The following is a 22,409-nucleotide window of genomic DNA, read 5'->3' as shown; positions in this document are numbered from 1 at the left end:
TAATCATCATAATTATAATAGTTAAAAATTTGACTACTTACCAGGCACTATTCAATTCACTTTATGTGTGTTAATTCATTTAATCTTCTGTATTTTCCTCTAATGTCAGGTGATGGTATAGCCCTATTTTATGGCTTAGGAAGCAGGCTCAGAGCAGTTAAATAGCTCGCCGAAAGTTGCAAGCTGGCCAGTAAGTCCTCACAGTTAAATACGAGGCTGTTCTGCCTCTAATAATAAAAGTTAGGATACAAGAAGATAAGAAACGTTAATTATAAAAGAAAACATTATAATAGGAACTTTTTTAATGTGAGCAAATGCTATTTTAATATTTCTATCTGATCTGTCTTAAATAATATGCTTGCTTGTATGATACTGAACTGGGACATGGTATGGGCCAAAATATTTTTTTTTTTTTTTTTTTTGGTCACTTGAGGTTAAGATTAGAAAGCTTTTATGACTTTCCAAAATATATTTGCTGAAATAGAGAGACAGACTAAATACTATACTATTTACCTTCTTATAATGCCTCTGATTGAATTACACGGCATGTTCGTTCCAAAGTTTATGGGGTAGCAAATAATGAATTTGATTCCTCTTATATTTATAGTGGACCATAGCAAAATATGCTCCCAGGTTTAATGGGTTCCAGCAACAAGACTCCCAAGAACTTCTGGCTTTTCTCTTGGATGGTCTTCATGAAGATCTCAACCGAGTCCATGAAAAGCCATATGTAGAACTGAAGGACAGTGATGGCCGACCAGACTGGGAAGTAGCTGCAGAGGTTTGTCAGTTCTGAGTTTTTAATGTAAGCAATAGATATAATGTTCAGGTCACAAATGTGCGTTGCACAACTTAAATTTAGTGATCAGAATTTTACTGTGAAAATAAAGGAATCTGTATTTCTCTGCTTAATTTTTGTGTAGCTGTGCCAGAACAAAGCATCCTTAATGAAAATAGAAAAATGTTACTTTTTCACATTGTAAACTTTTGGGAGAAGATGTAGGGATGATTCATTAGAACTTCAAGAGTCCCTATAATTGCTAACGTAATGTGTACAGTCACCGGTAGGCATATTTTATTTGCTCTTTAATGGACAAAAAGTTTTAATAGTCATCATTGTTACCATGGTAAGAAAAAAGAAAAAAGATTTTCCAGCTAAATTTAATATTTTATAAGTTGAGCAGAAAGAGTTACATTCTGTTGAATAATTGGTTTTCTCTACTGTCTCAGTAGGTAATACATTTTAAATTACACATCTGGATTGTAAATTGGTAGGCAGAAAGCTTTCATATTTTAAGTGTTAAGCATTATATTCTTGACATTTAAATTCAATATACTTAACCAGTTCTTTGAATTTGTGTAGAAATACCTCTCTTTTGAATTTTGAAAAAAAAAATTTTTCTTCTAATCTTTTTCATTGATAGGCCTGGGACAACCATCTGAGAAGGAATAGATCAATTGTTGTGGATTTGTTTCATGGACAGCTAAGATCCCAAGTCAAATGCAAGACATGTGGTCATATAAGTGTCCGATTTGACCCATTCAATTTTTTGTCTTTGCCACTACCAATGGATAGTTATATGCACTTAGAAATAACAGGTAGGACACAAAATTCAAGAAAATTATTTAATTTCATTGTCTTTTACCTTTTCAATCGGCCTGAATTTGTAGGTATGGTCATTTGTTTATAATGTGTTCTTGTAAAAACTGGTAGTCTGCATTTATAATGTAGCAATCTAACTTTTTCGGGCATAGTTTGAGGTTTGAAAGATTTGGAACATGAGTCCATTTTTGTGCCTATTGATTCCTCTGTTAGTTTCAAACATGCCGGAAACTCTCTTTAAAATCATGCAAAACCACTCACACTTCTATATCAGATAAACATTAAAAAATAATAATTCCACTCAGTATTATCTCTTAAGTACTATTTAGACTGAAATGTTTGCTATTTCCAAGTCATACACACGCACACACACACACACACACACACAGTGGAAAGCTTTCAGTGAAATCTGTATTTTACTGATAAAAGATCTTTTCTCTTTCCTAGTTATTAAGTTGGATGGTACTACCCCTGTACGTTATGGACTAAGACTGAATATGGATGAAAAGTACACAGGTTTAAAAAATCAGCTGAGTGATCTCTGTGGACTTAAATCAGAACAAATCCTTCTCGCAGAAGTACATGGCTCCAACATAAAGGTAATATTAACTATTCTTTCTAGGAAACCCCTGATTCCATCCTTCATAGAGCACAGTTTTCTCAATGAATTACGATGTTAAATGACCAAGAAAGATAATTAAAACACAACAACAACTGAACATAAAAAATGTCAAGTTGTCCATCCCAGAAACTTAAAAGGGTTTTCGGCCAGAATAAAAGAGTAATAATGATTATGGTATTTTTAGAAAAAGGGAATTATGTAAGCCCAAGGATGCCTATATGGAGTGGTCTAGCTCTGTCACTACATATAGATTTTCTCCAGTGACTGCTATTGCTGCGTTTAGCAGCTCTTCTGTATTACCACTGTCACTAGAATTCTTCCTAGGTTAAAGTATTTTATGTATTTATGAATGTGTTATTTTAGCATTTATTTATAAACATATACAGGGCCTTTCAGCACATTAGGAATTTAGAGAATAAAACAAATTACCACAAATCACTTTTTTCTGTATACCAGTTGGAGAAACAAGCTATTTAATAAATATATTGCCTACCCTAAATTGAATTTCTACATTTGTTATTATTTATATTCGTCTTTGGGGTTTCTGAACAAACTCCCCTCGTTAAGATTTTTTTCATATGTAATACAACGGTAAGATCCCTCGGATGGTTTTGGGTTTAGATGCCTGAAGTGAAGGACAAAACTTAAGAAACCAATTATACACAGCATACTTCCTTCCTATGGTAAGGGATAACCGTTTTGTCAGTGAGATTAGTTTTCAATTAGTTTATCAAGATTTTTATCCTTTAGTTGTTTGATAAAAAATACTCAGCCATCTTGTTTGTTTAGTGATGAAAGCATCTAAAACATTTGCTTCAAATATATCAGAGAATTCATTTCCCATTTTATCGGAAATATTTCCCCCTTCTCATCTTGCCTCTTTTTCTGTAGAATTTCCCTCAGGACAGCCAAAAAGTACGACTTTCAGTGAGTGGATTTTTGTGTGCATTTGAAATTCCCATTCCTGGATCTCCAGTTTCAGCTTCTAGTCCGATACAGACAGGTAAAGTCAAACTATAGCTCCTTCTTGTGATTTCTGCTTTAAATACTGGTCTAAAGGTTGTCATCCTTTTAATATTTATTTGGGCTAAGGATATGAAAGCAAAAGAATTTTGGAAGCTGAAGGAAACCTTGGTGATGATTTTGCTCAAGTCCCTCATTTCATAGATGAGGAACCTGAAATTCAGAGAATCTAAGTGACTAAGTTAGTTATTAGCTAAAACTACCGCTGAAATTTAGATCTTTTTTCACTCTTTTATTTAATACTAACGTGGCAGCAGATAGTATGAGAGGAATATATTATCAGAAAACAAAACAAAAATTATGACTAAAAAGGAATATTGCATGTGATTTAATATAGTCATTGAGTAGTCTTTTTGGCCGTTTAATGTGGCTTGTCTGTTCTTTTTTATATTCCTGATAATTAGATTCATTCCCTATTATAAAGAGCTTTGAAGGGAATGAGACTCCTCTAATTGGCACTTAATAGAAAGTACTGGTGGTGAGTTGGTGGATGATTTAATACTGCTTTTTTGTTTAGCTCATCACTGTCCAGTAGAACTCTGCAGTGATGGAAATTTTCTATAATCTTTACCATCCAGTACAGTATCCACTACTAATATGGACTGTTGAGCACTTGAAATGTTGCTAGTGAGATTGAGGAAATGTATTTTATATTTATTTTCATGTTAATTTAAAAAAGCAACATCTTTTCATCAGCTGTAACAAATGCACCCCTCTGGTGGGGTGTGTTGTTAATGGGGGAGGTTATGCATGTGTGGGGGCAGGGGCATATGGGATATCTCTGTACCTTCCCTCTTTATTTTGCTGTGAATCTAAAACTGCTCTAAAAAATAAAGTCTTTTGGGTAAGGATGTAGGGATAGTTATTTATTAGAACTTCAAGAGTCCCTATAATTGCTGAAGTAATGTGTACAGTGACTTTTCATTTGCGCTTTTTTTTTTAAAAAAAGAAACAATCAAAAAAGAAAAGCAACATCTGGCTGGAGACAACTGTATTCGACTACTGTACCGTAAAAAATTTTTAGAGGAATGGAAAAATGAGTTTTTAAAGGACAGGATAAAGAAAACTAGTGGTAGAACTGTTTGTGTGCCACAACATGGTGCTGATAAAGGTTTTTAAAAAAATTTTATTTCTGCTTTCTAACAGTTACTCTTGCTTTGTTTTTCATTTAGTCTTAAGTGTGAATTATAGAAGTAAAATCTGAAATTAAAATCTCCCAATCAATCTAGAATTATTATTTGAACTATAATTTCTCTCTGTCCTTTGTTAAAAGAGACTGTACTGTCACTGGTCTGGGTCCCCATGGTGTTTGAGAAAAGAGCAAAGATGGAGGTTCCATAAGCTTGTGATGCTGTGCTTATCTTTGAATTTGTAGATTTCTCCTCATCCCCATCTACAAATGGAATGTTAACCCTAGCCACCAATGGGGACCTGCCCCGACCAATATTCATTCCCAATGGAATGCCAAACACTGTTGTGCCATGTGGAACTGAGAAGAACTTCACAAATGGAATACTGAATGGTCATATGCCTTCTCTTCCTGACAACCCCTTTACAGGCTACATCATTGCAGTCCACCGAAAAATGGTTAGTTTAATGTTAGGCAAGTTACTGCTGGTCTTGTCAGTGTTGTTTGTGAAACATAGCCATTTTCTGTCTTTTCAACATCTTCGTTGCAGGCACTTCCTTTTTCTTGGAAGCGGGGGCATGCACTTACAATGTGTTGTGTATGCTATTGTAAGTGATCAAAGCCAGAATTTAGTTTTCACACATGACAGCCTATGTGTGAAATGGACATTCCTCACTCATATACTAAGCAGCAACAGGATAGCTGGTACATCTGAATACTATTTACTTTACAAAGTTTGTGTCTCCTATATGTTCATGTAGGCATGTGCATGCTGTATAAGTGTGGATGCCTTTGGAGGTTTCCTTTGTTTGTTTGTTTGTCTGTTTGTCTGTTAGTTTTGGAGGGAGAAACAAAAATGGTCTTGGGAAGAGAAGTTGTTTCCTAGGACTGCTTTGACATTACCACAAAGTCGGTGGCTTAAAACAACAAAAATTTATTCTTTCACAGTAATGGAGACCAGAAGTCCAAAATTAAGACCTCAGCAGGACCGTGCTCCATCCAAAGGCTACTACATAAAGACCAACTTAAAGAATTAAATGTCCAAGTGCTCAGCAGCTTTTTTGAGTGATCCGAACCTCCCACCAACCTATTACACTAAATTTGTTTTATTAGTCAACCATTTCTAAGCTAATTCTATGCATTATCTCTATATTAAGGAATATCATAAAAATCTCCTTAACACACTCAAAGCAAACATTTTTAAATTTTACCTTACTTTTAATTTATTAATATCATGTATTTAAAAAATAAAAAAGACAGTCACTCAGCTGCTTTTAGGAAGGTGGATAAGTTGTTACAAAATTAAATGACTGGTTTCACAAGTCTCCAAAAGTTTGGAAATTGCTGCTGTAACAACAGTTATCAACAGCTTATTCTTCGAAAATTACATTTTGAGTGAGTTTTAGTTTATTGGCATACTTTCCACAAAAAAGGTTTCAATTGCTTAAAAGCCTTGAGCTATGAAACTATTACTAGTTTTGACATATAATTCAGTGTAAGAAATGTTAATCAGAGAAAACTAGTTTGAAAATATTAAATGCTAAAATCCAAGTTTGATAGACAGCAACTCTGAAATTGGCAATACCCCAACCTTTCTATGACTCCACTTTAACAATTCTCTTCATATTAACAAAGATGGTTCTATAAATAGAGTGGTAGTGACCCATTTGAAAATGGTAGTGATGCCTCTTATTGGCAGCTATAGAAGAACGAAAGGGAGGAATCAGAGGCCTATCTTCTCAGCTCTCTCATCTCTCGTTTGTACTTTATAGATGAGGACAGAACTGTACTTCCTGTCATCTCAGAAGAATCGCCCCAGCCTCTTTGGAATGCCACTGATTGTTCCATGTACTGTGCATACCCGGAAGAAAGACCTGTATGATGCGGTTTGGATTCAAGTATCTCGATTAGCCAGCCCACTCCCACCTCAGGAAGCCAGTAACCATGCTCAGGACTGGTAAGTTCAGGGGATTAGCCTAGACCTGTGGTTTCTAAACTCCAGATGAAGAATTTATATGAATTCTGTGTGATTTATAAGACCCATTCCGTGCAAGGTTAATCATTCCTTGAAGAACCATCCAGAGAGCATATAATTCAACCATTTGGTTTTATCTTTTGAGTAGGAGAAACTATACACCTTCCTTTTTCACCTAAACATTCTAGTATTTAATAATCCTTTCATTCACAAATCTCTTGCCTTAATCCCTCCTGCTAATGCTTTAAATGCTTCAGGGGAATATGCTGGACTTCCTTTATTGCAAAAGTGAGTATGAATTCACCAGGAAATTTGTTATCATCTCAGCCCTCTGAAATTCAGAATGGGAGCAATAGTGTGCATATCTATACATGAACTCTGAAAAAGTCTCATGCCATGACAAAAGATTTGGTTGGATTATTTCCGTACCATGTCATTTTAGCATGGAATCATTTCAGAAGGGTAGTTAAAGAAAATTAACATCGTCTGTTTTCTTTTCATTCCTCCTACCACTGTTCTGTTGGATTACTAAATGTATTTACTTCTAACAATCATTGGGACTGTGATGCCTTCTTTATATTTCAGTTGAATTGCAGATCATTTTCTTGCTATCATGGTACAAGTGAGAGTTCTGCTTCTGTGTGAACTGAATGAAGAAGTTCTCTTTGCTAATAGGTTATTTGTTCTGGCATGGGATCTTTTGATGATTAGGATAAGGCTTAAGGTAAATAAATCTTAAAGGGAAACTTCAAGTAATAAATAAGCAATTTAGTTGATGAATGTTGTAAAAATGAAAATAGGGCAAGATTAAATTTACAGTGGAGGTCTGATTGAACTAAAGGGCTTCTAGATGAGGACTTTTTCCAGGGCTTGCTAATGAATTGGATATGGAATATGAGGGAAAGAGGAATCCACGCTAGGTTTTCAGCCTGAGCAATGGTTTGTGAATGGCGGTACCATTTAATGAAATGAGGAAGACTGGCGAAGAAGCAGGTTTTGGCAAGAGATGACAGGAAGCAAATTAAATTCAAGATGTGTGTTATATTTTCAAATGGGAAATAGACTTACATGTCCTTTGCTGGAAATATAAATATAGGTGTCATCAACAAATAGTTGGTATTTAAAGCCCTGAGACCAGATGATACCATTTAGAAAGTACAAGTTAGAGAAGATGTGCAAGGTCTAATTCCTGATGCGTTCCAACATTTAGAGGTTGAAAAGAAGGGGAAGAGGCAACAAAGGAGATTGAGAAGGAGCAGTCAGTAAGAAGAAAACCAAGAGGGAGTGGTGTCCCAGAAGTTAAGTGAAGGAAGTGTTTAAAGGGGAGACCAGTCAGTTTTAAATGCTACAGAGGGATTGAGTAAGAACAGGACTAGGAATTGACCACTGGATTTGATAAAATGGCAGTCTTTGGTAACCTTTGCAAAAACTTCTTTTCGTGGAGTGGTGTGGATGAAGGCATGGAGGTGGGAATAAGCTAAAGAGAAAATGGTCCCGCAGACATTAAAACGATAAGAGCTTATCTTTTAGCAGTAATACACTGAAGTATTTATGGATGATTTGCATGATAAAATGCCTCTGATGTCCTTCAAAAGAATCTAGGGTCATAACAGCCAAGAAGTGGAAACAATCCAAATGTCCATCAACAGATGAATAGGTAAACAAAATGTAGTATACACATACAATGAAGTATGACTCAGCCATAAAAAGGAATGAAGTTCTGATACATACTACAATATGGATGAACCTTGAAAAACATTATGCTAAGTGAAATAAGCCAGACACAAAAGGATAAATATTGTATGATTCCACTTTTATGAGGTTTCTCGAATTCATAGACAGAAAGTAGGTTAGAGGTTAATAGGGTCTGGGGGAGCGGGGCCTCAATGGGTAAGAGTTTCATTTTGGGGAGGTGAAGAAGTTCGGAGATGGATGGGGGTTGATGGTTGCACAACATTGTGAAAGTACGTAATGCCACTGAATTGGATACTTCAGAGTGGTTACGTGGTAAATTTTAGGTATATTTTACCACAAAACTGAAACATAAAAATCTCGTAGGACTAAATAAAGGTATAGGTGAAGAGTGGCCAAGAGTTGATGATGATTGTCATTGGGCGATGAATGAGAGGGATTCTCTGTACAATTCTCTACATTTGTGAAAATTTCTATCAGTTAAATTTGAAAATTTAGATTAAATGAACAAATTCCTGGAATTGAGGTTCCATACAAAAGATGATTATTCTAAGGGACAGTAAGTAAGGAGGAAAGTGAGGCTTTGAGGGGCTGACTGAAGGTTTCTAATGAGTCAAAGAATTGTTAGAGTAGTGATAGTTGAGTAGGTAAGTAATCCAAAAAAATAGGAAATGATTGAGCAAAGTAGGATGTTTGGAACTGAGATTTTTAGAGGTGGGAACGTCATTCCATCGTGTCCTTACCTTCAGCAGCCATATAATAGCCACTACCAATAACAAGGTCTAGAATATAACTATTGGCGGGAGTAGATCATATGCTATAGAGGAAGTTATTGTTGGAAGAGAGAAGGCCTAGGTGTTGTTGGATAAGTTACATTGATGTTGAAGCCACCAAGAGTAATAACAGTAGAAGTTATGAAGAGGAAAACAGTGGACTGGGTGCTAAAATCCTTAGTGAATAAAGAAGAGATGCACCTACCAAGGACGACTTGCAGATGGTATAATTCAAAAGCACATGATAGAAAGAAACCAGGATTTTTGTAGAAAGAGAAGGAAGGAAAAACAATCTAGAAGTGGCAAAGAGGAGTCAGGAGGGGAGACTCATATCACCTCCAGGTTCTGGGATGTATGAAAAGAAACAGTCAGCACTTGAGGCTGTAGGGGAAGCAGAGTCCTCAGGAAAGCCAGGCTTCAGTTAGAGCAAAAAGGTAAAGAAAATATTCAGAACAGAGGTGCTACACAGTTCTCTGCCAGAGTGCTACCAGGTCGCTTTGTCCCATTGTCTTTCTTTTGATTCCTCATTTACCACTGACCTAATTGAGACATAATACTGGACAGCATTGGCTGTCAGTAATCATTCATTCGACGAGTTCTGCAGAAAAAGGGCAAGTCTTGTGACTGATACGGTACACACTTTTGCCCTTACCCGAGTCCTTATCATGGTTTCCTTATCTTCAGCAGCCATGTAATAGCCAGTCATCAATTGCCAAATGAGCAATGAAGTATACTGCTCTTACGTTATATACCTTGCGTTGTTTCTTATTGGAGCAAGGATGAATAATTTTTTTTTCAAGATGGAGAACGCACAAGGTTACCTAGCAGTTAAAAGACATTACTCTAAAAATGTTTTGTAGCTTACAGCTTTGAGTAGTTAAGGCAAAGGAAAAGAAAGGGATACCTAGCGTATACAACATCAGGGATGCTGATTAAAGAAAACTTCTAAATACACAGTTTAGTCGACTCTAAAAACCTTTCAGCTTTCTGTGGTGTGTCAATGTGCTTGTCATGGAAAGGTCTAATTATTTTAGTTTAATGTGAATTAAATCTTCTGATAGAATTAGGGCTGAAAGATAATTGGTGTTTGGTTCCATGATTAGCTTACTGTATAAAATTTGCGTGGACCACATGGATGCTGTTAGAGACATCTGGCACTCTAGTATGTCTGCCCTTCTAGACACAGGGCTGCAGCATGGGAGTTCTGAGTGTGGCTGGTCCAGGCTGCAGCTGATGGGTTAGGATAAGCAGCATCGACCTGTCAGCGTGAGCAGACTGTTGTGACAGATGCCCCTTCCTAGGGTTACTTCATGAGAAGATGGAAAGGAGTTGAGACCTCAAATCACAAATGTTTCTTACACTCTTTGATTTCTGTTCTGTTTCAGTGATGACAGTATGGGTTATCAATATCCGTTCACTCTACGAGTTGTGCAGAAAGATGGGAACTCCTGTGCTTGGTGCCCATGGTATAGGTAAAGTGACCTTCTGCAAAAGAAAAATTTTAGTAGAATTGCAGCTCCAGATTATTATACTTTATTATCAGTCTTTTTCATAAGATTTCCAGGTCTCAGACGTCATAGTGAATAATGAGACGCTATCTTGGGAATTGTTCTTTCATGTCTTCCTTGTGAGGTCAATAGCTAAGTTTTACTTGAGTCATAGCTGGTTTTGTAAACTCTACAATCTCATCAAATTCATAGTTTATGATCAAAATTTATTGTTCTATACCTTCTGCTTCTTAATTATAAATCAGTTTAGCAATTCTGAGCTCAGTAGAACAGTCTACTTACTAGACCTTGTAGGAAGTCTGTTTTGGATTTTAGAAGAGTTATTTTGGAGATTGGGCATTACTACTTATGCTTGGAAAATGCCTGAGGACTGAAGTCAGCCTTCAGAGAACTGTAATAGACTTAGCAAACTGAGTTTAAAATAGGGGTTGGAACCGTGGCTTTGTTGTGGTGGTCCCTCCCCCACCCCACAAATGTTTATGGTTACGAATGAGGAAATAGGCATTGCTATACCAGATAAATTGTCCTCAGAGCATTAAATAACTGAATTTAGAATTTTTTTAGAGATATGTTATCTCAAATACCCAATTCTTCCCATATTATTTATTTGCCATATAGTTCACATACAGAGGATTCCAGAAAAATGTATACACGTTTTAAGAAAGGAAAAACCTGTATTAAAATTACACTGATGGTAGCCACTTTGAGCACCTCTTGAAATTGCAGAAATCAAACGAGACTTGTATTCATCTTTTGTTATCGATATATATTGAGTATTACAATTTTAATAGTTTTTTTCCTTTTTTAAAATGTGTGTACATTTTGGGGGCATCCTCTGTATTTATGTGAATTAACAAATGGTTATCAAGTGCTTTGAAAAACCAGACTTGAGAAGTGATAAGCATGATTCCTGAAATACTAATAATTATTAATACATATTCGTGCATTTATCAGTCTGAAGTTAGAATTAGAAGCCCATGGCAAATTGTGAAGCCCAAGAAGGAATGTAGAGAAGTAGAAAGGGAGAATATTTCTAATAAAATTTCCTTCCTAATTATTCATTCCTCATGTTTTTTCCCCCTTTAGATTTTGCAGAGGCTGTAAAATTGATTGTGGAGATGACAGAGCTTTCATCGGAAATGCCTATATTGCTGTGGATTGGGACCCCACGGCGCTTCACCTCCGCTATCAAACATCACAGGAAAGGGTAAATACTCAGGGCCACCTTAAGATGGTGGTTTTTATATGGAAAATTTTCCCCAGTTTAACTGTATCATGCCTTTGATGTTGTAGACAGTTTAAATACCAGCAGGAAAACATTCATTCATTCCTTATGGCACTTAATTAGGCTGATTTGATGACATGGATGTGTCAGTTTTCCCTCTTCTAGAGATAATTGTATTGGGACATTGAATTTTTAAAATACTAATAATAAGTAAATCTTGTGACAAAACTCTTAGGTGTAATTAAGAAGTTATATTCTCTGGCCGTGATATACCAATCAGTAAATATCCCACTGCCTGTTTATTAATTACTATTGAAGCTGCGGCATTTGGTAAGCACAGTTACTGAGCTCAGGGGCTATAGTTGCTGCCTTTAATGGGCATAGCAAGTAGAAGATTAGCGAAAGGATTGAATGTGTCAAGACTGGGCACCTAAGAGGACGTCTCACTGGCCAGTCTTCACACTTGGCCTTCCTCCACTGCCACTCTCTGGCCGGAGCAATTTTTAAATTTTGAAAATGTTATTTCAAAAAGAATACTAACTTCACACCTGAAAATGTTTGCCAAATGCTGTTTGAAGGGTAGATTGACTAGATAGCTTGTGAGTAGAAATAAGAAGAATCTGATGGAGAAGTGAAAGCAATAGAATCAAAGGAGTTTTTTAGTCCTATGAAGAATTGTAGTGGCTGTTGCATTTGTGTAGCTCTTGGTGGAAACTCCCTTCACTGTTTCTTAACACTTGATCTTAGCCAAAAGGCCGAGAAGCGATTCCCTTCACTGTTTCTTAGAGTGTTCTCATTAGATAAGTTAGCAATGATAATTGACTTTCTGTCTTTTTGTGCTGTTGAGGAGTGGGGAAACCACCAAATCCAGACTGAGTTCCCTATTTGGATCCCTAAATGTGCCCCCACACACCCCGAGGTTCCTGGTAGCGCTCACTAGCGAAGGCTGAGTGTAATTTGCGGAAACTTGCCAAATGAAAGCTCTTTGGCTAACAGAAGCTAGAGAGAAGTTGATCTAGCAGATCATGCTCACTGTAGCAAGGTCATTCAGTAACCTCACCCATGCTTCTTTGGAAGAAGGCGAGTTTGAGCAATTAATGAAACGTTCCTAAATCTTTGCACAAAATCTGACAGGACATTATTGTGACAAGACACTAATGTCAAAAATAAAAAATCATTTGGCTCTGTAAATCTTTCCCTTTTAACAAGCCCAGTGCGTAATCTGAAAAGCTCTGGAGGACATCCTGCTTCTAGGAAGAAAGGTCTGTGTGACCTGTTAAGTCTCACTCCACTTCTACTTTCAGTGGTGCTATTAGGACATCATGGAAATCAAGTCGCAATTGAGGTATCCTGCCTTGCTGGGGAGTGAGGCCACATGACTAATTTCTTCCTGCTTACTTTCTCTTCCTACATGTGGTTTCTGCGTGTGTTTGGAGAATCACGTAGACAAAATTGAGATTCAAAATTGAGATTATTGCTCATATATATATATTTTTTATTCCAGTGATTTCCTTTCTAGAAATTTATCTGAGGAAAATACTCTGTAATTTGCTAGGAAAAAAAACTTCATCATAGCATTTTTTAGAATAGTAACAAATTAGAAACGACTTGTATTTGTCCCATGTTAGAGGAATGGTTAACTAAAGCATGGTCTAGTAATTGGATAAAATATTATACTTTCACTGAAAATGATGATTTAGGAGTTTTTATTGACAGATATGGCAAGATACTTATGATGGCGTGTTGTTTCTTTTTTCTTAAGGCAAGATAAAAGATTGCATATACTGAAAATTCTCTTCAATAAAAGAAAATACTATTTAGGAAAAGGACAGAAGAAAATCTGCCAATATTTTGATACCGTTTGCCTTTGTGTTAAGAATATAAAAGGTTCCCTGCCTTTTTACATTTTCCTCTGCTTTCCAAAATTTCTATGTGAATGTTTTATTTGGTAAACAAGAAAAAAAGAGAGAGAGAGAGAGGCAGTTGTTCTTGTTCTTTCAATTTTTCCCCTGTTTGGACCTTTCTTTCCTCAATAGAAAATTAAACTAGGTAACTTATTAGAACTTCCTTTTTGTACTAGTGTTATAGTGTATGAAAGCTGTTACTTCACTCCTTATCTTTTGTGTTAAGGATGAGCTTTCAAGCAGCTTAGAAAAAAAGAAAGAGAGTGCCAATAAACAATTCAGACTATTTGAATAATAGTAGAGGATCTGGGAATGACTCCCAAGAGGTCAATGAAATCTTTATCACTTAGGAAAATTATTGTGTAAGTCCTCAAATATGTTTTTCCATCAGCCTTCCTCCCTGTCCTCATATAGCTCTATGGCCTGTGCATTCTATAGAAAATATAGACAGTAAAAGTCAACATTCCTTATCAGCTTACTGTAATTTGCATCCTCGGTAGAGCTAATAGAGATAATGTTTAACTATAGCTGTGAGAGAAGAGGCACTACTGTATTTGACACACCTCTTTTCCTGTTCTGATTGCAACAACCATGATACAGCATTTTGTTTTGTTTTTTAATTTTTTTGAAGCATGTTGGGTTTTCCCTTGGAAGACGATCTCTAAAAATGATGACAGTATCAGAAAGGAAGTCAGTGACGCAAGGTCAAGCCAGATCTCCCTTTCGGAAAGAGAATTTTCCTCTACGTCCCCCTTTTTAAATGAGTTACTTCTAAATGAATGGTGATACAATGCTAAAACCCTTAATTGTATGAGCAACCTTAACCTCAATAGTTTATAGAAGTATTTGACAGCCTGTGACTCTGCCATCCTCTGATGTAGGGAAGATGTTCCCTGAAAACCTGTTCTAAACTGAACGTTCTGAGATGTGTTAGTTGGTAATCTAGGCAGCCCAGTGTTCCCATTTTAAAGGGAAACAGGACGGAAATTGCCTCAGACGAAGAGAACCAATTCACCTTTGGAAGGTGGGGCGATGGACGTGTGTGTGACCTTTGCCAGAAAGAGGCATTCATTGTTGGACTTGTAGTCTGGGCTCCACCCTGGGATGAAAAGATCCTTGTGTGAAGTCTCTGATAGTCCTGACAATCATGCCTCCTCACACACTATGGCTCTTGATTGCTTGTTAAGTGACAGCCAAGAATCCGAGAGGGAAACATTCTCCCTTTTCTGTTGCATTGTAGGCCTCTCCTCCTGATCCCCACCTCCAACACACATTAACCTTACACACACACACCCCTTTGCTCTCTCTCCTTTCTTATACTTACTTTCTTCTTGCCTAGCATGCTGGTTAACAGGACCACAGAGGTTTGGGTAGGTATTAGGGGCCTTCTCTACAAAATCAGGCTCCTTTTGAGCCTGCTGTTTCTTTCATTGAAGGCTCAGGTAAAAAGGCCCCATCAGGCAGGAGACAGATAATGATACACGTGGTATTCTGATAACTGTGTTATAATGGTGTCAATATGCAAATGAGTTGTATCCTGTGGGTTTTGATGCTCTGGTGTGTTGTCTTCTTATGGTGAGCTTTTCTGTACCTTTCTTACTTAATTCATATCTAGCATATGTGTTCCAGTGACATTATTTCTCCTCGCCGCTGTAAAGCCTGCAGCATACTAATAATGTTCTGTCTTTCTGGTTACAAAATAAATGACCTAATAACAACATCTATGGCTTGAGGGCCAGCTCACATGTAAGTTGTTTAATGATTTCAGAATTGCAAAATAAATAGGCAATTCCTTGTTTGTTTTTGTTTTTGTCATTTTGAAGCATTTAGAAATGTTTTAGGAAGAGTTATGGTCATATAAATAGAAATTTGATCTAGGATGTTATTAATGTGATATTTGTGAATAAACGTACAGACGCTGTATTTGCTCAAAGACTCTGGTTTGAGTTGTATTTTCTTTTTCTTCATGTAGAATAAAAAGAGGGTGGTGAGTCACCTAGAGGATGAGGTATAGCCAGATGACCATTTTAAACTCCCTCCCTGCCTGCCTCCCTCCCTCACTTTCCCACATTCTTCCCTTTCCCTCCTCCACTTGCAGGTTGTAGATGAGCACGAGAGTGTGGAACAGAGTCGGCGAGCTCAAGCTGAGCCCATCAACCTGGACAGCTGTCTCCGCGCTTTCACCAGTGAGGAGGAGCTAGGGGAAAACGAAATGTACTACTGCTCCAAGTGTAAGACCCACTGCTTAGCTACCAAGAAGCTGGATCTCTGGAGGCTGCCACCCATCCTGGTATGTGACATCCTCCCTCTGAGAGGGCAGAGGTCTGGCTTTAAGGAAACGAGCCATGAACAAATAGAGGAGTGTTCGTTATTTCTGAGAATAAAATCTTCCCTGCAGCTGAGCTTAAAACACATTTGCTGTGCAAGGGTTTTTATGTTGCACACAGAGATTACTTGTTCTATAGATATTTGCTAGTTCCTGTTCCGAAAGAACATAGAGCCTACAAGGAGAGAGAAGGCATACAGACCAGTAACTGCAATTCAGTGCAGTATGTGAGAAGTGTCACAAGTGGTACAACCTGGTGAATTTGAACTTCAGAAGAAAAGCACTTCTGGCTCTCAGGAGAGAGGAAGCTTTAGACTACCCTTTGTGGGCTGCAGAAGAGCAACAGAGCCTGGAGCCTCCATTTCCACTGTGCTTGGTCACATGGCCACGGCACACTGCTGAGTTAAGTGTGCGCACAAGCACACAACTACACTGGGGCTTCGGTGGTCTTTCAGATTTGATGTACTCCTGCCTTCTCTCTTCATGAATTAGGAGAGGCTCCTGTTGCTTGTCAGGAGAGTTTGAAGTGACAAATCTTACTATTCATTTAAGAAAGCTTTTTCGGGAACCTCTGGTGCACGTGGGGTCTCTGACTCTCATATATGTGGGGTTCCCATATATAGGAGAACGTAACTCCCATGCCTTCCAGTGCTTTCACGAAACCTCAGATGCATGGCTTTCTGGCCAAGCATCTGCGATTTCATATTGTTGGAGTGATCATTGTAACCCTAGGGGTTACAGCTTTCTAAAAAGTTGCTGTGGCTGAACCAAAAGAGAAAGTATATGCAGGTTTCTACAGAAATTATGATTCAAAATCTTATGAAAGACTTTGAGGAGATGAGGAAGGCTGGTATCCTTCAAAGCACAAAGTGATTTCGAAATGTAAAGAATTTCTTTGAATTGAGTTCCATGGCAGTTTATCACTCTGTTCCTGAACGATGAAACATGAATATTTGGGCTAAGGAATACTTTCTCTTCATAAATAAGCAATTAACAAATACTGTGGACAGTAAAAAAGAGGGAAACAAAGCTTTTTTCTTAAGAGTGGAAGTATCATAACAAATATAACTGTAAGGCACTGGTATGTTTTAACCAGACTTTGTATGTATGTATTTATTTGTGTCTTTTTCCTACTACTCTGTAAGACTGTGAATGTAGGTGTCTCTTCTCTTAGACCAGGACAAGTTCCCAGGGAAGATACACAAAAAATTAATAACATTGGTTAGCTAGCTCAAGGGATAAGAACTGAGGGAAAGGAAGAAGAGAGCAGGCTTGGGGACAAGCAGGTGGGAAGAGGGAAAGTTGTTTGTTTGTTTGTTTACTTGAGGTATAATTAACACAGAATTAAATGCAATGATTTTAGATATCTAGTTTGATGTGTTTTGACAATTATATATATTCTTATAACCATCACATAAGACATGTCTTAAAGGCATTTATAAAAATTATGATTTGAGCTCTTTAAAGAATAATGATGAGTAAATGTTATGTTGGGAGCCTGGTGGGCTTCTATTAGATCCACACAGCAGCATGCCCCTTAGGAAGGGATTCTCTTTATATAAACAGTAAATTGTTAAGCATTTAGAGTAGAGGTAGCCAGCAAAGATCTGTGCCTGCACTAGAGAGCATAACAACACGGTATAAGAGTAGAGGAATTCATTGCTCTGCAAAGAAGAAGAGAAGCCAAAAAGAAGGGAGATTCTTAGGCTCTTCAGGACTCCCTGGTAGTGAAACTCCCGGGTGGCCACCAGAGGAGATGGTAAGAAAGGAGAGACCCCCCCAATCAGAGATTCGATAAGGTCCATCTGTAAAAAATTCCTCCATTTTTTCTTCAAAACATTCAGTATAGTCTCCTGAGTGTATTTGTGAATGAGTCTTTTGTGCTATTGGACATAGGTACAGGTCAGTGTGGATCACACACCCAGAAAGCAGAGGAATACATATAAATAGGCTCCTAGGATGTTGAAGAAATTTAGAAAGAGTGTTGGACATACACAGGCTATGAAGTTAGAGAGATTACCATGTGAGCTATACAGCTAAAGGGCAGTGACCCTACTGATAACGACGTTACATTATAAAATATATTCTTTTTGAAAAGAGGATGTTAGTTATTCTTGAACATTCACATGTATTAGACTTGGTTTTTTTAAATGTATATTTTATATCTTCAGAACTTTTTAACCCAAGTTTTTGTTACCTTTCCTCCTGCAGATTATTCACCTTAAACGATTTCAATTTGTAAATGGCCGATGGATAAAATCACAGAAAATTGTTAAATTTCCTCGTGAAAGTTTTGACCCTAGTGCTTTTTTGGTACCAAGAGATCCAGCTCTCTGCCGGCGGAAACCACTCACACCCCAGGGGGATGAGCTCTCTGAGCCCAGGGTTCCGGCAGGCGAGGTGAAGAAAGTGGATGCCCAGAACTCGGCGGGGGAAGAGGATGTGCTCCTGAGCAAGAGCCCGTCCTCACTCAGCACAAACGTCATCAATAGCCCTAAAGGTAAAGAGGCCGGGGCACCTCGTGGAGCCCAGACATCACCCTGAGGGGGGAATTTCTTGAGACCCTGTAGGCTGCATGGTTTCCTCTGCCTTCCACTCTAGATCAAAAGGCAGAGTGAAATGGAAGGAACCTATCTGGAATCAGACCTATCTAGATTTGAGCTATGTGACTTTTAGCAAGACACACAGCCTCCCTGCAGCTATTTTTGCATTTGTAAAATGGAGATAATACCAAGTTCACAGAGTGGGAGGATTTCATACGTCAGAAGCGAAACACTTTACATAATTCCTGACATGGGGTGTACATGACTGGTAGTTGTCATCCTTGTTCCTTACTGCACAGGTTCTCCAAGTGTGGTTTAGGAACCCCTAAAGTCCCTGAGACTCTTTCAGAGGTGTCCTGGAGGATCAGAACTATTTTCATAGAAATGCTAAGACAGTTTATGCCTTTTCACGCTCATTCTCTCACAATTGTACAGTGAAGTCAGAGCTAGCATGACGTGATCGTCAGTAAAATATATGCTTGTGTGTTGTGTTTTTTTAGATTCCTCAGTTTTAATTTCTAATATGGTAAATATTGATAAATATCACCCACATAAACAAAAGTTCTAGAGGTCCTCAACAATTTGTAAGGATATATAAGAAAGAGGGCAGGGGAGCTGGGACCAAAAAATTGAAGATTTGTGAGAGGTAGAGATAACAGAGAGTTCCCATCTGTGCCGAGCAACAATAAGTGCTAAATAATTGATCATATTTTTAATAATTTTACGAAGGACAAGAATATGTATTTGTAAAACTCCTTAGTCTAATAGTATCGTTTTAAACCGAATCTGACCTAAATCTGGTATTTTCTAAGTTCCCACGTGGTAATTTACATTTTCCGGACCTTGCTGCCTGTAAGGGCTTGACACTGAGGAAGACTAGAATGTAACTGATTGGCTGCAGTACAGGAACTAAAGAGGAACCAGTCAGGAGTCCCGGTCTTTACCTTTATGTGTACACTTGTGAAGTTGACTTCAAACTTAGCATTTGGTGACGGTTTAACTTGCGGCATTTGGATTTATGAATCTTTCCTTCACCCTTTGACAGGTTCACCGTCTTCATCAAGAAAATGTGAAAGCAGCTGTCCCTCTAGCAAAAACAGCAGCCCCAACAGTAGCCCACGGACTTTAGGGAGGAGCAAAGGGAGGCTCCGACTACCCCAGATCGGCAGCAAAAATAAACTGTCAAGCAGTAAGGAGAACTTGGATATCGGCAAAGAGAATGGCACTGGGCAAGTGTGTGAGCTAGCTGATGCCTTGAGCCGAGGGCACAGACTGGGTGGCAGCCAACCTGAGCTGGTCACCCCTCAGGACCACGAAGTAGCTTTGGCCAATGGCTTTCTTTATGAACATGAGGCATGTGGCAATGGCTACAGCAATGGTCAGCTTGAAAACCATAGTGAAGAAGACAGCACCGATGACCAAAGAGAAGATATTCATGTTAAGCCTATTTATAATCTATATGCAATTTCGGTAAGTGGTTTGTTGTGTGGTTTTCACAGTGATCAGCATTTTTCAGTGGTTTGTTCATTCATCTTCATTCATTCATTCATTTTTTCAGGACCAGCTTGGCAACAGCCAAAGTTAGCAGTAGGTGTCTTGGCCTTGTGGATAGACTCCAGGATGCTCACAGAGTACTGCAGGGGTAGTCATGTCATCATTAGAACTGGAGTCACAGGTTCAAGTCATTCACAGCTGGGTGTTTCTAAGGCATTTGCGCTCTCTAAAAAATAATTACAACTATAAAGTGGTTAGATTTGGAACTTTTGAATTTTGCTTTTTGTTTTGTTTTGGAAAAAGTTTAGATGGTTCTAAAACATTCTTTCTTAACCACGTAAGTGATAAGTATTGTCCTGATCGGATCCTAGTACTGTGCCCCGGCCAGAGTACTGTTAACTACTAACGTACCTCCACTTTCTTCTGTCTTACAGTGCCATTCAGGAATTCTGGGCGGGGGCCATTACGTCACCTATGCCAAAAACCCAAACAGCAAGTGGTACTGTTACAATGACAGCAGCTGTAAGGTAAATGTCCCCAATCTTTGAATTAAAGAACAAAAATGGTCAAAAGATCAGGGGGACATTCATTGAAATAAGGGGCTTTCTCCTAAACAGGAATAGGTATTTTAGAATCAGTACAGAGATGCCTTCAATATTCAAGGGAGAAAAATGATGTGCAGACTAGAGAATGAAAACATGAGTAGTAAGGGGCGGGGGGGAGTATCGGTTAAGGAGAAGAACTTCTTGTCTTTTGAACTATCAGAATTTAGTGGGGGTTGTTTTGGTCATTCTTTTGATTTGCCTGTGGTCAGATTATTTTCCCTACAACAAACAATGAAAATAATGGGGCTTATTTTAGGGGCAGGTATGAGACAGCCAAAATATTAAGCCGAGTGGAAGCAAACAGGTTTAGTGATTAAAGAGGATTGGTCCTCCCTTCCCTGGCAAGGATTAAGAGCCAGCAGAGGGATAGCTTTTTTATTAAAGGCTGTTCTTGTCCCTTCAGGAACTTCACCCTGATGAGATTGACACCGACTCTGCCTACATTCTTTTCTATGAGCAGCAGGGGATAGACTATGCACAATTTCTGCCAAAGATCGATGGCAAAAAGATGGCAGACACAAGCAGCATGGACGAAGACTTTGAGTCCGATTACAAAAAGTACTGTGTGTTACAGTAGAGCTACCACTCTGGTTGCTAGACAGGCTGGTGGTGAGGGAGAGGACTCCCTCCCTGTAGCTGATTGGCAAAAGTGGCGCTGAAAGGCAAGCTCCGTGTACTTATGTCATCCCGTGACCCTGAAGCACAAAATAAAAATCCGAATGAAAATAGCAGTTAACATAACAGTAGTAATAATTTTGTTTGGCAGTCTCACACTGGCTCTCTGGTAGAGACCTTTTCAGGCAGAGCCCACCATTAGCCTGTAAACAAAAGGGTTTGGCACCAGCCACCTGGGACCAAATAAGAACTAAATTGTGCTTGTCCAGATATGAACAAATGTGTAGTGAGTATAGAGTTTACCAATAATCTTAACAAAATACTAAGAATTTTCTTGGCGTCAAAATAAAACAAACAAAAAAAATTGTAGTGTTGTCTGGAGACGACATGATATGCTACCTCCTTTTTCCTGAAGTTTAATTCCATTATCTTGACAAGATAGAGAAAGCAAGATCATGAAGGTGTGCAAAGGATTCCGATGGCATGGACACAGACTTTTCAATTTGTTTTTTAAACCATTTTCCCACTCTTTCTATGTCTTTCTTACTTTTTGTTTTTGTTATGTTTGTGTTTGAGACACAACCAGTCATGGCGGCAGAGCCATAAATAGTGGCCAGTCTATTAGAGAGAGGGAATTTCTTAAGACTGTGTGCCTTCTACCCAGGGCCTTGGTTGGGGCACCCTATCGAGGGGAAAAAAAGCATCCTGGGCAATCCAGCTAAAGTGGTCCTCCAAATGGAGGCATCTTCCTTTGGAGGATACTTCAAGTATCCTCAAAAATGTATTCCACTTCCCACTGCTGAGTGTGGTAGGGTATTTGCCAATATTTGCACCATCTTCACATGCACATGTTGCACAGAGAGCTTCTGAGAGGGAAAGTGGCATCAAAGTTAGATGGTGTTTCATAGTTAGTGGTTATTTTTCCTTTGTTTCTTTGTTTTGCACTTTAAAAAAAGAAGAGAATGCAGACAAACGAACTTTTCAAAACTTGTTCATATTTGATGGCTGTAAGGGCTATAAGTTAACTTAAATGGGATATTCCCCCCATCATATTAAATTTAAAAACAGAATATATCCCAAACATTGATAGTGTGTAAGTATTTTTAATGAAATTGGCGGTTTTAGAAGTAAATTTTTGTTCTGTTTTGTTTGCATGTCCACTTATTTTATTTTTATTTTATTTTTTATTTTGGTGTTTGTCTTTTTCTGTTTTTTAATTTCACAGTAGTGGTCATCAAACAAGTTATGTTTCTTTGCTCACTTTATTTTTTCCACCAATAATTCAAGACTGGAACAGAAATATAAATGTTATTTATTACAGGCAGCATTTTTTTTCTTGTGTTTTTTAAATATATAGTCAAAGTAAATATTT

The 22,409-nt window shown here is 38.0% G+C and overlaps 1 protein-coding gene across 3 annotated transcripts in view; it reads left to right on the top strand.

Annotated features, from left to right (window-relative positions):
• The window catches only part of USP32 (ubiquitin specific peptidase 32), a 165,903-nt gene extending 143,494 nt beyond the window's left edge, over window positions 1-22,409 (top strand). The window contains exons 23-35 of one of the 3 annotated variants that reach the window (XM_033090262.1): window positions 608-781; window positions 1,425-1,599; window positions 2,051-2,202; window positions 3,117-3,228; window positions 4,624-4,835; window positions 6,150-6,334; window positions 10,203-10,289; window positions 11,412-11,532; window positions 15,553-15,744; window positions 17,992-18,280; window positions 19,369-19,793; window positions 20,252-20,344; window positions 20,826-22,409. In XM_033090262.1, the coding sequence (XP_032946153.1) occupies window positions 608-781; window positions 1,425-1,599; window positions 2,051-2,202; window positions 3,117-3,228; window positions 4,624-4,835; window positions 6,150-6,334; window positions 10,203-10,289; window positions 11,412-11,532; window positions 15,553-15,744; window positions 17,992-18,280; window positions 19,369-19,793; window positions 20,252-20,344; window positions 20,826-20,999 (2,391 nt within the window). In that variant the 3' untranslated portion in view covers window positions 21,000-22,409. The remainder of the gene's footprint in view (window positions 1-607; window positions 782-1,424; window positions 1,600-2,050; window positions 2,203-3,116; window positions 3,229-4,623; window positions 4,836-6,149; window positions 6,335-10,202; window positions 10,290-11,411; window positions 11,533-15,552; window positions 15,745-17,991; window positions 18,281-19,368; window positions 19,794-20,251; window positions 20,345-20,825) is intronic. The other 2 variants (XM_033090264.1, XM_033090263.1) reach the window with 2 other exon arrangements.

Source organism: Rhinolophus ferrumequinum, chromosome 21 (genome assembly GCF_004115265.2).
Source record: "Rhinolophus ferrumequinum isolate MPI-CBG mRhiFer1 chromosome 21, mRhiFer1_v1.p, whole genome shotgun sequence".
Lineage (NCBI taxonomy): Eukaryota > Metazoa > Chordata > Mammalia > Chiroptera > Rhinolophidae > Rhinolophus > Rhinolophus ferrumequinum.
Note: the sequence above shows the minus strand (reverse complement) of the source record. Positions and strands in the feature narration are given on the sequence as shown.